This window comes from Tiliqua scincoides, chromosome 5 (assembly GCF_035046505.1).
Source record: "Tiliqua scincoides isolate rTilSci1 chromosome 5, rTilSci1.hap2, whole genome shotgun sequence".
NCBI lineage: Eukaryota > Metazoa > Chordata > Lepidosauria > Squamata > Scincidae > Tiliqua > Tiliqua scincoides.
The window spans coordinates 27,623,687-27,636,053 of record NC_089825.1 but is presented as its reverse complement, the minus strand read 5'-3'; the positions used below and the strand labels follow the sequence as shown (position 1 = coordinate 27,636,053).

Genomic DNA, 12,367 nt, shown 5'->3' with positions numbered 1-12,367 from the left:
GAGGCCACCGGCACCGTGCGACCTTGAAGCAGCTGACAAGCTGAAGCCGAGCAATTCCATCTGCTCTGAGCATGGGAGGATGGAGGCCAGAATGTGAAGCCAGATCGGAACGAAATACCTTGAATGTAGTGGTTCTTGAAAGAAAGAACCTTCTTTCAAATTGTAAAAATCCCTATTTAATAAGGGATTTAAATAAAAGCCTGCCTATGTAAACCACCTTGAATAAAGTCTTGAATAAAGACCACGAAAGGCGGTATATAAATACCTGTTATTATTATTATTATTCCCTGAAACTGGAAGTGACTTCTTAATGCTTTATAAGTCATTAGGAGGTCCAGGGGGCCACAAACCTGATCCGTGGATAAGTGAATCTGCATATATGGGCCCTCCCTGTACATTTGTGATTAAGCAATACAGATATTCACTGTAGTTGTCTATTTTATTTTATGACAAATTATTTATGTGAGAGTTCTTGAACGTAAACCAAGTAACAGCACACTAAATAAAAATCTGTCACTGTCTTCACTATTTATTAAACTGGACCAAAAATTTATGCTCTTGTTCAAAATAGCTACAGTACTTGTTCAAGATGACAATGGGAAATAGCAGCTTGGCAAGGTTTATTCAACAGGAAGTCTATCAAGGCTGACAGACCTAAAACTAGTTCAGTCTGTTTTATTGTTTCAAAGGTATACACATATATGTGGAAATCTCAGCTAAATCTCAGCTATCGTTTCAAAGGTATACACATATATGTGGAAATCTCAGCTAAACTTGTACATCCTTTTTAAGAGAAGCCAACAACAAATTAATTGAACACTCTGAAAGCTTAACAACTGCAAGAATAACTACTGTTCCTTCTAATAGCCCTATGCCAATATGAACAGCAGCAGAATAATGTCACCCAGAAGACATGGGTAGTCTCTGCATATCCAGGAGAAAACCTGGAATGCAGAAAATATTAGACAGCTTTGTGTGTGTGCATGTACCTGTGGATTTTAAACCTCTAAATGGGAAAACCGAGGTCTCCCCAGTGACAGTCCATATTCTATACTCTTCTAGCTGCTATACTGTGCCGGATTGCATTGAAGCGATCCAAGGAAACAGGCTTTATTGGGAGCTGGCTAGGGTACTTGCTAACAGTCCACTCCTAACCAAAACTAGGCTGCCCTTTATGACAATGGAAGACAGTTCTGCTGTCGTAAATGGTCATAAGGCAGTGCACACAGAGGCCACAACCAACAACAGTGCCACAGGCTTGCTGCCAGCTATCTCGAGCAATGAAAGTAAGCAGGTGGCAGGGAGTGGGCAGAACGAGATGGAGGAAGAATGGGGAAGTTTCTGGGCAGGAAGGGGGCAAGCAGGAGGTAGAATGGAAGATGATGGGAGTGGATCTTGGTGGCACCAGTGTGGGCCAGATTTTAACCCCCTTCCATCTCCCCATTCCTCTCTCTTAATCTCCTTAGATTTGTTCAAATGTTCAGACTTTTTCAATGACTTAGTAGTATGGGGGTAGTAAAGGCTTGTCCCAGGGTAAGGGTATACTATACAAAAGTTCCCTTACCTTGAGAAGGCCGGTGGAGTGCTCCCCACCCCACCCCCACCCCCACCCCGGGTAGGATACAGCATGTGCTCCATCGGCATAGCTGCACTGGCAAAGTGGGGATTGAGAGCCAATCCTATCCAACCTTCCAATGCCGATACAGCTTCAATGCAGCCCTGAGGTATGGGAACAAATGTTCCCTTACCTTGAGAAGACCCCTGTGACTGCTTCCCCACCACAGGATGCAGCAACTGCCCCATTGGCATGGCTGCATCAGCACAGGAAAGTTGGACAAGATCGGACCCTCAGTTAGGATTGGTCTATAAGGCTGCAATCCAATTCACACTTAGCATGGAGTAAACTCCATTTATTACAATGGGATTACTTCTGAGTAGATATGCATTGGGTTGGGCTCTAAGTTATTCATAGGCTGTCTCCTTGTATCCCTCACCTGCCTGCTATCTCGCTTTTGTAGAATGCTTTAAAACTTTTCAGCACTTTTTATAGATGTTTTTCTTTCACCTGCTTTGCTACTCTCCCATTGCTTTCCTAGAAATCTGACCATATGGAGTAGGGACTGAAGACAAAGTTCTAGGTTAGTTGTCAGTGTTCTAGGTTATAATATCACTTTATGTTACAAGGGTGTGATTCTTGGTTGGAAGAAATATCTCACCAGCTCTGCAGCCCCCATCCAGTACAAAGTTAAATCCCCTTACCCCTCCATAAGCTTCCGACTCCCCAAGAGGTCTTCTGGCACCTATGCCCGCTCTTTAGCTGGCACAAGAAAAAGGGGGCAGGGAGACTGCTGATGGAGGGGATAGGATCTGGTGTGCACCATCGCCACTAGATCCACCCATCCTATAGCCTCTTGATCCCCATACCTCCCGCTCCACCCAGTTTCTCCCCCTCCCCACCCCTGCCATTGCTTTGCCTGCTCTGATGACTGCGGCAGAGTCCAGTGACAGATGGGAAGCACTGTCACCTCTTGTGTGCTATCAGCAGCCATTTGTGATAGCAGTGTCACAAAGCACTAAGCCCAGCAGCCCAATCCTGCATAGGACTGGGCTGCAAACCAGAATAAATTATGCAAAATTGGAATAAAGGATATTAAATGAGGTATTGTACAAATGTGTAATTTACATGTGGCAGGAAAGCAGGGATGGCATCAGGGGTGGGCACTGTTGGGCAGCTGCAAGGCCCATGTACTGGCAGAGGGCCCAGTACGAGTCCTCCTGACTCTGCCATTCCTCACTCTCATTGCTGTTGCCTGTTTGCTCTTACCACACTCTGGTCAAAGGGGGATGGACAAGAGAATAGCAACAGCAACTGCTGCTTTATGCTTATTTGCCAGCTCTCTTCCTAGCAAATGAGCAATCGGCAACAACAGAAGTGAGAAGGACTAGTGCCCACTGAAGGAGGGACACATACCGAGGACATCTTCCCCAAGAGCCCTTGAAAACCTGGAGCCAACACTGCATAGAAGTCTTCTTGGTGGAAAGCATGAACTCCCTGGCTGCAAAATTCAAACTTACATTAGTTTTTTAAATTGCAAACTACACACAGGTCTGCTTATAACATGAACTCTCCAGCTCACATGGCAATCTTAGAGTGATCAGGAAAGTGAATGGCTCAGGCCAAGGCCAAACTAATGGAGGAAAAAAACAAACAGGATGAGCTGCAGGTACAGATGCCAGGGGGAAAAAATGCAGCATTGTTATTTCTAGCCTTTTTTTTTTTTTTAACCTTCCTTATGTTTTGTTAATGTAGCAATTAGGCTGCATAGAAGTTACAAGCCTTTTTTTCCTCCAATACAACTTCTGTGACTTTTCATCTTTACAGTGCTGTGCAGAGGAAGCTGTGAGACTAAAATAGCGAAGGCAACTCTCTTTCAAGTGAAAGCAGCTTAGCACAGAATTTTCCACTGGTGGCTGCCACATTAGCCGCAAGATGGAACAAAAAGTTTAAAAGGACAATAGACTGACTCACTTCTACTCCCACTAGAAGCAATGGGGGATGCTTTTTCTTTTTTGAAACTGGATCTTGCAAACAGCAGTTAGAGACCCTGTTCCCTACATCAGTTCAAAAGGTACTATGTCATGGCTGATAAGAGAGACTCTGAAAGAAGTCAGACCTACACAGGTTTTCTTTCCAACGTCATTGAATTGAACATGATTTGAACTGAGCTTGCCTGAAAAATTCAAGGTACGATATTCTTCACAGCCAGTGTGAACATAGGAGCAAATCATTGGTCCATCCAGCTTAGTATAGTTAACGCTGACCGTCAGACGCTCTCCAGGGTCTCAGAAAGATCTGAAGTCTCTTTCCTATCTGAAGGGATTGCTTGGGATGTTCCACAAGCAAAACATGTGCTCTACCACTGACCTACAACCTCTTCCTGAGCTATGACCCCTCCCTTAATGTGTGATGGCAAGTCTCCTTCTGGGGCAAGTAGCAACTGGGGGGATTTTCCTCAGGACTGCAGCACAGAGAAAAAGGTTAAATACCCTCTTCTCACATGCCACAATCTCAATTGTATCCCCACTCCCAGCTATTATTTAAAAAGAAAAAGAATTCATTTGAGCAAAGCCTGTGTTTAACATAATATGTAGTCTAGCGCTAAGATAAACTTTTTTCATCTCATCCAAATGGTCATTTCATCTGTTATACACAACTTCAGAAGATTTTACTTGCTAATAGTAATGCCAACATGTTACGCCTCAACACAGCGCAGTTCACTAACACCCAGATGTGTTGGACGCATCCAGTTTAACACACAAATAATGAATCTACTCATCACTAGATAAGAAATTGTTTTCAATAGTAGGCAGACTGGCATTGCTGAACAATGTAACAATTGTCTAAAGAGAGTTTGTTTGTTTTGCTTAATTTATTTCTAGTCCGTCTGTCCCTCACTCCCCAATCAAGCTCAACATTTGACTCTTTACAGTTTGTCAATTGTGGCTAAATTACTTAGTGGATAAATGATTACTGCCGCTGCAACAGAGATTACCAGATACAGTTCTCTACACTGATTAATTCTGGGTTTCTGAGCTGAAATAATGATGTCCCAAAACAATGTATGCCAGAATCTACAAGGAAATCTATAAGGAAAAAGGACTCAAACTGGGGTTCTTGCAGTCCTGGCTCACGATGACATTCAACCATATACGACTAAGCAATTAAAAACCCCAAAATGCAATATTGGTTACAACTTGCCAGTCAACCTTGTACCTTACTCTTCATTGGTTGTTCTGGTCTACCAATGCTGAGAAAACCAACAGGTATCCTTGGAGGATCGAGAGATCCTATTGGGGACCTTTCATTCTCTAGCCAAGTGGTTCCCAAACTGTGCGTTGTGATGCTCTGGGGTGTCATGAGGCACTTGCCAGGGCATGGCAAGATGCCCACTGCCCAGCAGGGAGACCATGCCATGCTGCTTCAAACAGTGGTTGAGGGCTCAGCATGGCAGGAAGAACTCCAGTGTGCAAAACACTGTGCTGGGAAAAGCCCTCCTGCCCACCCTGGCCCCCTGCATTTGTAGTGTCTATAGCTGCTTTTCGGGCCTCAGAATCTGAAAGTAACTTCCATGAGCTGCGTGCTGCGTTCACAGTGGGGGAGGAGGGCGTTGCGGTTCCCAGGAGTTTGGGAAACATCGCTCTAGTCTGAAGTCATTCCAGTTATTTCCCGTCCTGTGCCCTTAACTCAAATTTGTTGCTGGAAAACCCAAAACTTCAGCTACATTATACAGGATCATTAAGAAAAGTCCTGCTGAACCAGGCCAAAGACCAATTTGGTCCCGCAGCCTGCTTCCTACAGTGACTGACCAGCTGCCTCTGAGAAGCCACAAAGCATGAGAGGAAGGCAGTCTTCTCTCAGGTTGTTGCCTCCCTGCAACTGGTATTCAGAGGCATATTGCCACTGAACCTGGAGGTAGTGTACAGCCATCACATTTGATTCATGGCTCTCTCTTTAAATCTGAAACTCCTGCTAGGTCTCAGGCTCGTCAATTCAATGTATATGCTCCCTTCTTGCTTTATCTGGCTTTGTTTCCAACACTGGAAATTGGAAGTTGAACCTGTAGTCTGGTGACAGAACACATTTTCCATGTAGAAGATCTCAGATTCAATACCTGCCAACTGCAGGTAGAGCCAGAAAAAATTCCTGTCCAAAATCTGGGAAGCACTGCCAGTCACTTTAAACAATGCTGAGCCAAATGGACTTAAGTTCTGACTTTGAATTAGGCAGCCTCGTGTTCAAACTACTTGCCTGATTTTTCCCTCTTGCCCTATGACTTTGGACTTTAATTAGAACCACTTATTTCTCAGCCTAATTCTGAGCTAGAATGGCTGCCAATCATGCTGGGACAAAGAATGAATGAGCTTTAAGGGAAGCTGCATTATCTCATGTATGATTATACTTGCCCAGGGGTGCCCAAACCCTGGCCCCGGGGCCACTTGCGGTCCTTGAGGACTTCCAATCCGGCCCGTGGGGGGCCCCGAGTCTCCAATGAGCCTCTGGCCCTACAGAGAATTGCTAGAGCCCACGCTGGCCTGACACAATTGCCCTCAGTGTGACGGCCAACAGTTCAACCTCTTGCGTGAGATGTGGGATGAGGGCTCCTCCACTACTTGCTGTTTCATGTCTGTGATGGAGTAGTGGCAGCAATGGAAAGCAATGGAAATGGGAAATGAACCCAGCCTTGCTTTGCGCAAGGCCTTTTATAGGCCTTGAGCTATTGCAAGACCTTCATTCATTCGTATAAGTTCCATTTCTGTAAATTTATTCAAATTTGTTGGTCTTCTTGCCGAATATGGACAAGGCTGTGTTGTAAACAGCATTCTTCAAATGTTCCTATCTGTTGGATGCATTTGCATCAGCCGGGCCTGGAAGAGTTTCCTCAAGCGCTCGTGCAAATTCCTCCACCTTTCTCTGACCCTGGGTCTTGCTAGTATCAATGCGAGGAGTGCTGGAACGAGCTGGAATCTCTTGCATGTATACACTGCTGAACCAGAGACGCCTGCATTGGCTTGGACATGTCATGAGAATGGATGATGGCTGGATCCCAAAGGATCTCCTCTATGGAGAACTGGTGCAGGGAAAGCACCCTACAGGTTGACCACAGCTGCGATACAAGGATATCTGCAAGAGGGATCTGAAGGGCTTTGGAATGAACCTCAACAAATGGGAAACCTTGGCCTCTGAGCATCCCACTTGGAGGCAGGCTGTGCAGCATGGCCTCTCCCAGTTTCAAGAGACATTTGACCAACAGACTGAGGCAAAGAGGCAAAGAAGGAAGGCCCTTAGCCAGGGAGACAGACCAGGGACAGATTGCACTTGCTCCCAGTGTGGAAGCGATTGTCACTCCTGAATTGGCCTCTTCAGCCACACTAGATGCTGTTCCAGAACCACCATTCAGAGCGCGATACCATAGTCTTTCAAGACTGAAGGTTGCCAACATTCAAATTTGAAATGTAAATTAATTCTTTCCCCCCCCCCTGCCCCCAGCCTGGTGTCAGAGAGATGATGCTGCCCTCCTGCCAAAAAGTTTGGACACCCTGTACTTGCCTAAAACCATACAATATGTTAATAGCAGATATGAAAATTGAAGAAAACAGCAGTCTTCTTGGTTCACAGTTCAAACTCTTAACCAGTTCACCAGCATAGTTTGCAATCATACAAATAATACCATGCAAATAGCAAATACCATAAAATAGCCATTTTAATTATTGGGGAGGGGGGTCTTTCTCGTCCACAGCTCAGCCACAACACTACATTTCTTCAGTTTGCAGTCAATCATACAAGATAGAATGCAGAAAGCAAAAGGGTCTGAAGGCCAGACGTGGGGAAGGATGGGGGGGGGGAGGTAATGCTTTTTATCGCTGGGCATCCGAGAGAGGTGGAAGCAGGAGACTTTGCCTCCATCAGGGCTCTAAGGACTTTCAACTCAGCCCCACCATTGAACATCCTGCAGCAGTGGTCCTTGCCTTCGAAAGGGGATGTCACTTCACAGTGTATGCAGAGGCACTTTGGCTAGGGATTAGCACCTGGAAATCCAAGGATCAGATCTGAAGACTACAGGTTGTCCTCCCCCAATGTCCAGCCCAGAGGCAAAAAGGCTGTGTGGAATGTGCCACAGCAGTGGCTGTGGCCATGGGACTTGCTGCCACTTTGGGAAGAAGGGGTGGTGTCCGGCCAATCACCTTTTCACATAGCATTGGATGACTGTGCACAACACCATCACAGCTGCCTCATGCCTAACTTTCTCTGATTGTTTGGTGGGCTTTCCTCCAAACCACTGTGGTCTGAAAACTCTATGCCCTTGTTTCAGTCCTCTGCAGAAGAGTTTAGTGGAAGTCTAGCTCCATCAATAGCCCCAACCTTCACAGCCTGCCCAATTAGCCTCTTATATTTCTATGAATTGCAGCTGAGTTATGGAAAGGAAGCACCAGCTGCCCACTTCTCACCACAGGGAGCAAAACCCAAACAGCAAAAGAGTTGCTGTGGGGACAGTTTGAGCCTATTCTGGCTATATGTTTGACACTGTGGTGGGGATCAACTATAAAACATGTTGGAGCTTGGAAGCAAAGCTGTCTGTAGGAGTCTGGAGTGCAGAGTACTGTCCAGACACCTGAGACCATTTACCTGCCTTCTAGGATCCTTGCAACAGGTGTGGTCTTTAATAGTATTGCCTTCTTGCCTCCTCTCTCTCCCTGTCGAGACCATCAAAGCAGGTGGATGAGTGCTGTTTCCACAACTGCAAACCACATTCCTCTCCCCCACTTATTCATATAAGGAGAACAGCTCTAGGGTTCTCTGTCCCACAAGTAGTAGGAACCTCTGACCACTCAATAGATACATAATCTTGGAAACTGTGAGTAAAGTATTTCTTCTGAAACCGTAACCAGCCTCTACTCCTGTGTATGTTCATTGAAAGCAGCAATCTAGCCAGGAGGTGGATTTTACCAAAGGAAAATGGTCCTTCCACTGATTGCTCTGCTTCCCTCCCCCCTTTTCCAACAAAACAGACCAGAGCTGGGCTGAACTTAGGCTTGAAAGATCCACTTTAGATTTTTTATTACAAACCTACAGAATACCAACTGGATACCAGTGAAAAAAGTGGATGTGTTGATGGAGCCAAATGCAAAATGGTGGCTCAGAGGCCAGATTTACTGAGCAAGCCTAGACATGCCTACTCGGAAGTAAGTTCTATTGTGTTCAATGGGACTTACTCCCAGTAAAGTATAAAAATAGCCCCACAGTGTCCCATGAGCCATACACTAGCAGAGTGGTTCCCAAACTGGTGGATCACAACCCACCACCTTGGGAAGCACTTAGCTCTGGCCCCTTAAGGGACAGGGGGGAAGGCAGCAATGCAATTCCCAGGATTGCACTGCTGCAGGGGGGTTTTCACCTTACCTTAACTCAGTCATTTTTAACCACTGTGCCATGGCACACTGGTGTGCCGCGAATGGCCCCCAGGTGTGCCGCAGGAATCTGAGAGAGGGTCATTTATCAATAGGACCATTGGGGGGGGGTGAGCCTCCACTGACAGCACAATGAGCCTTGTCAATTGTCAAAAAGCTGATGGTGTGCCTTGACCATTTTAGTGCCTTGCCAGTGTGCAGCGAGATGAAAAAGGTTGAAAATCACTAACTACTGCCAGCCTCCGGGAGGGGGTGCAAGCAGCCCTGCAGATGTCTCTGCAGGGCTCTCCAAGCCTCTGTAATAGGGGAAAAAAAGCCATTTCTAGTTTTCGATTGAAAACAGGAAGTGGCTTTCAATAGAGTTTGTTTTTTTTTTTACTGTTTAGGAAGCTTGGGGAATCCTGCAAAGGCATCTGCAGGGCTCTCTGCACTCCCCAAACAACACAACAACAGAGCTGCAGAAAGACCTGGCCAAAAGTAACTGCTTAATACACTTCTACTCATGAGAAACACTGAGACTGAGAGATAAGTTACTAAACATGCCAAAGAACTGAGTATTTTACTGGCAGTTTTAAGCAAGAGTAAATTGTCTCATCGCTCTTAAGCACAGAGTCCCATTTTACAGCTCAGGAACACCAAGGCTGAGAGATCCACCACTTGCTCATGTTTCACACAACAGAGTCTGCATTCAGCTGCATCCTTTATGGCTATTGCTAAACAATTGGGAGTCAGAAACTTGTGCTAATCTAATGCAGATCACCCAGAGACCTACCACTAGATCCCAACCTGCCTTATGCTCATCCCTGAAATAGACTGCAAGCAAGAGGAGATTGTTGGAGGTTATTAGAACCTTTCCAATTACGTGGATTAACCCTCACTTTCCAATTAAAACAAAATTCATATTCTAAAGTCTTCCAAAATATAGAGTACTAGATGTAGCTGGCCCCAGCTCACAACGAACAACATCAGTTAATTTTTTAAAACTGAAAATAACACAACGGAGATTAGGATTGGATACAGATCAACAAAACATACCTTAATTGGAGCTCTACTAAACTGAATTTTTCTGTTTGATGGGATTTCATCTTCCTCTGGCAGTGCAGTAATTTCAGTACATTCTCTGTCAGGTTCATAATCATAATTGTCATCGCTGTCCTCTTGTTCATCCTGTTCCGTTCCTGTCTCCCCCCAGTCAGAATTATATCTTGATCGTACCCTGTAGACATTGTAATCAGAGTGCATATACACATGGGAACTCTGAAAGTTATTCAAGTCTTCCTGTACTTCCTTTCCATTTGTGTCTTCACGGTGGGAACCAACAGAACGCGAAGCCTCAGTGACTGCAATGTCATCACTGGCTATTAAGTTTCCTATTTCTGCAGTCTCAGCTCCATCCGAGATCCTTTTTTGCTGTGAAGGTGGGACTTCGGGCTCTGGTGTTGCTGTACCTCTGGCACAAGTGTCACCACAACTTTGCTGATCAGGTCTATCCGTTGACTCTGGTTTTGCTGCTTCACAGGCATCGACAGAATCATAATGGGCCTCTTTATTCTGTGTTCCACTTGTTTTTAAGACAGGGAGAGTGCTTTTGGAAGATTCGTTAATCCCTGGAGGAGATTTACTAGTTTGCTGTGAATTCTCAACAGATACTGAAGTGGTACTGCTTTGTTTGGCTGCCAGAGGCCAAGCAGTGGCATCTTTTATGGGGCTGAAGTCATCAAGGTTTGCAACACTGGAAGACAGCTTTGTGTCCACAGAAGACAGGTTTAGCGGATAATGACCAGTGACGGAGTACTCTTCGTTGTTTTCTGCCTTTTCCAAAACTATTACGCTCTGCGAATCAGTATTTTCAAACACTGCACTGAGCTGACTCACAGTTGGAGAAACAGCCTCCGTCCTTGAACTAAGACTGTCCAGCGAGTCTGTGCTGCCCCTGTTAGACTTCGAGCTACACCAATCGTCGTGAAGTTCGTTATTAGAAGCAGATCTCTCTTTCTTTGGGGAACAGCGATTGAAATGCCCTGTTTCATGGCTATTCCTCTCAAACAACTTCCTTGTTTCGGTAAACTTAGAATAAGAAGGACCATCATGCATAGCATCAAACCTACTAATCCTTTCCGAAACTGAGGATTCCAACTTCACAACTGATCCATCTCCCTTCTCCACAAATTCTTTGGGCCTAATTCTTCTCGGAGGAGAGAGGGGACCACTTTTACCCCTGGTCTTTGCCAAGCCATCAGCACTCTTGTTGGGTTCCATTCCCATTTGCATGAATAAATTTTTAATCCTGTTGACATTAGATCCATATTTCCTCCCCCGGGTTTGCTGAGAGGCCTCTCCTTCTTCTTTTGTCCTTTGTTCTCCATCTGACTTGGGTTTGTCAAAGGTGCTTTTCAGTGCTTGGAACTCAGTCCTATAAGCATTCCTGTGAGGAGAGGCACTTCGGAGGGTTGATCTTTCCCCTGAACACTCTGTTTTCATCATGTTTATTTTTTAAATGTTTCGGAAGTTTTAAAACCAATATACATAGTGGCAGATGTGCCCACCCAATTCCAGTTGAGACTGTGCGGATGTGGTGCTTACAGGACACTGGATTTTGCCAAGGCCATGCTCAGAGGCAGAAGGCAATCCTCAGGAACAAACTACGTTTATGCTGGCTGCCAAGTCAGAAAACCAAACAGGATAACAGGTGTGTTTCAAAAGCAAAAGTTGATGTAACCTGCAATACAAAAGGAGGATTTTGATTGACATCATGAGCTTATAACTGGCCACAAAAGAGGCAGATTATGGTATGAAGGCACCAGATGTACAAAGTTCAATCTCTGACACTAATGGCACTTGAGCCTGCCAGTTATGTGGCTGGAAGACCAGCTGGACAGCCACACTGACCCTTGCTCTTTGGCTGAAGAGCTCTTCAGAGGAAAAGCAGAATACAAATGGAATAAATGACTGGACTATGTTAAGCTCTAATGACAGATTGTCTAGTGACAGAATGTTGACCTACGTTAACAGGCCAAGTCCCTTGCCTGGCATGCAGATGGTCCCAAATCCCTGGCATCTCCAGCTAGGAAAGAGCCCTCTGGAACCCCAGATAACTACTCTGAGTAGATGGTACTGACCCAGACCTAAATGACCTAAATCGGCACAGAGCACCTTCACCGGTTCGTAGAATATCCTACAGACTTAAAATAAGCATGACTAACCAGGAACCCATTTTAAATTCCAGTGCTTGGACATGGACTCTATTACCCTGGGTTAACACACACAAGAAATGCTTTCCTCTCACAAAAGAATAATTATACCATGTCCTACTGGGTAGGACTCCTCACTTTTAAGAAGACAGTCTCTTGAAATCCTTTGATTACTAGATCCTATAATAGCACAGAATCAGTGTTTGAGA

At 45.2% G+C, this 12,367-nt stretch overlaps 1 protein-coding gene across 2 annotated transcripts in view; it reads right to left on the bottom strand.

Annotated features, from left to right (window-relative positions):
* Nucleotides 1-11,451, bottom strand: part of PPP1R9A (protein phosphatase 1 regulatory subunit 9A) — a 150,889-nt gene extending 139,438 nt beyond the window's left edge. For both annotated transcript variants that reach the window (XM_066628037.1, XM_066628036.1), the window contains exon 1: nt 10,003-11,451. In XM_066628037.1, the coding sequence (XP_066484134.1) occupies nt 10,003-11,451 (1,449 nt within the window). The remainder of the gene's footprint in view (nt 1-10,002) is intronic.
* Between the last annotated feature and the right edge of the window lie 916 nt (nt 11,452-12,367).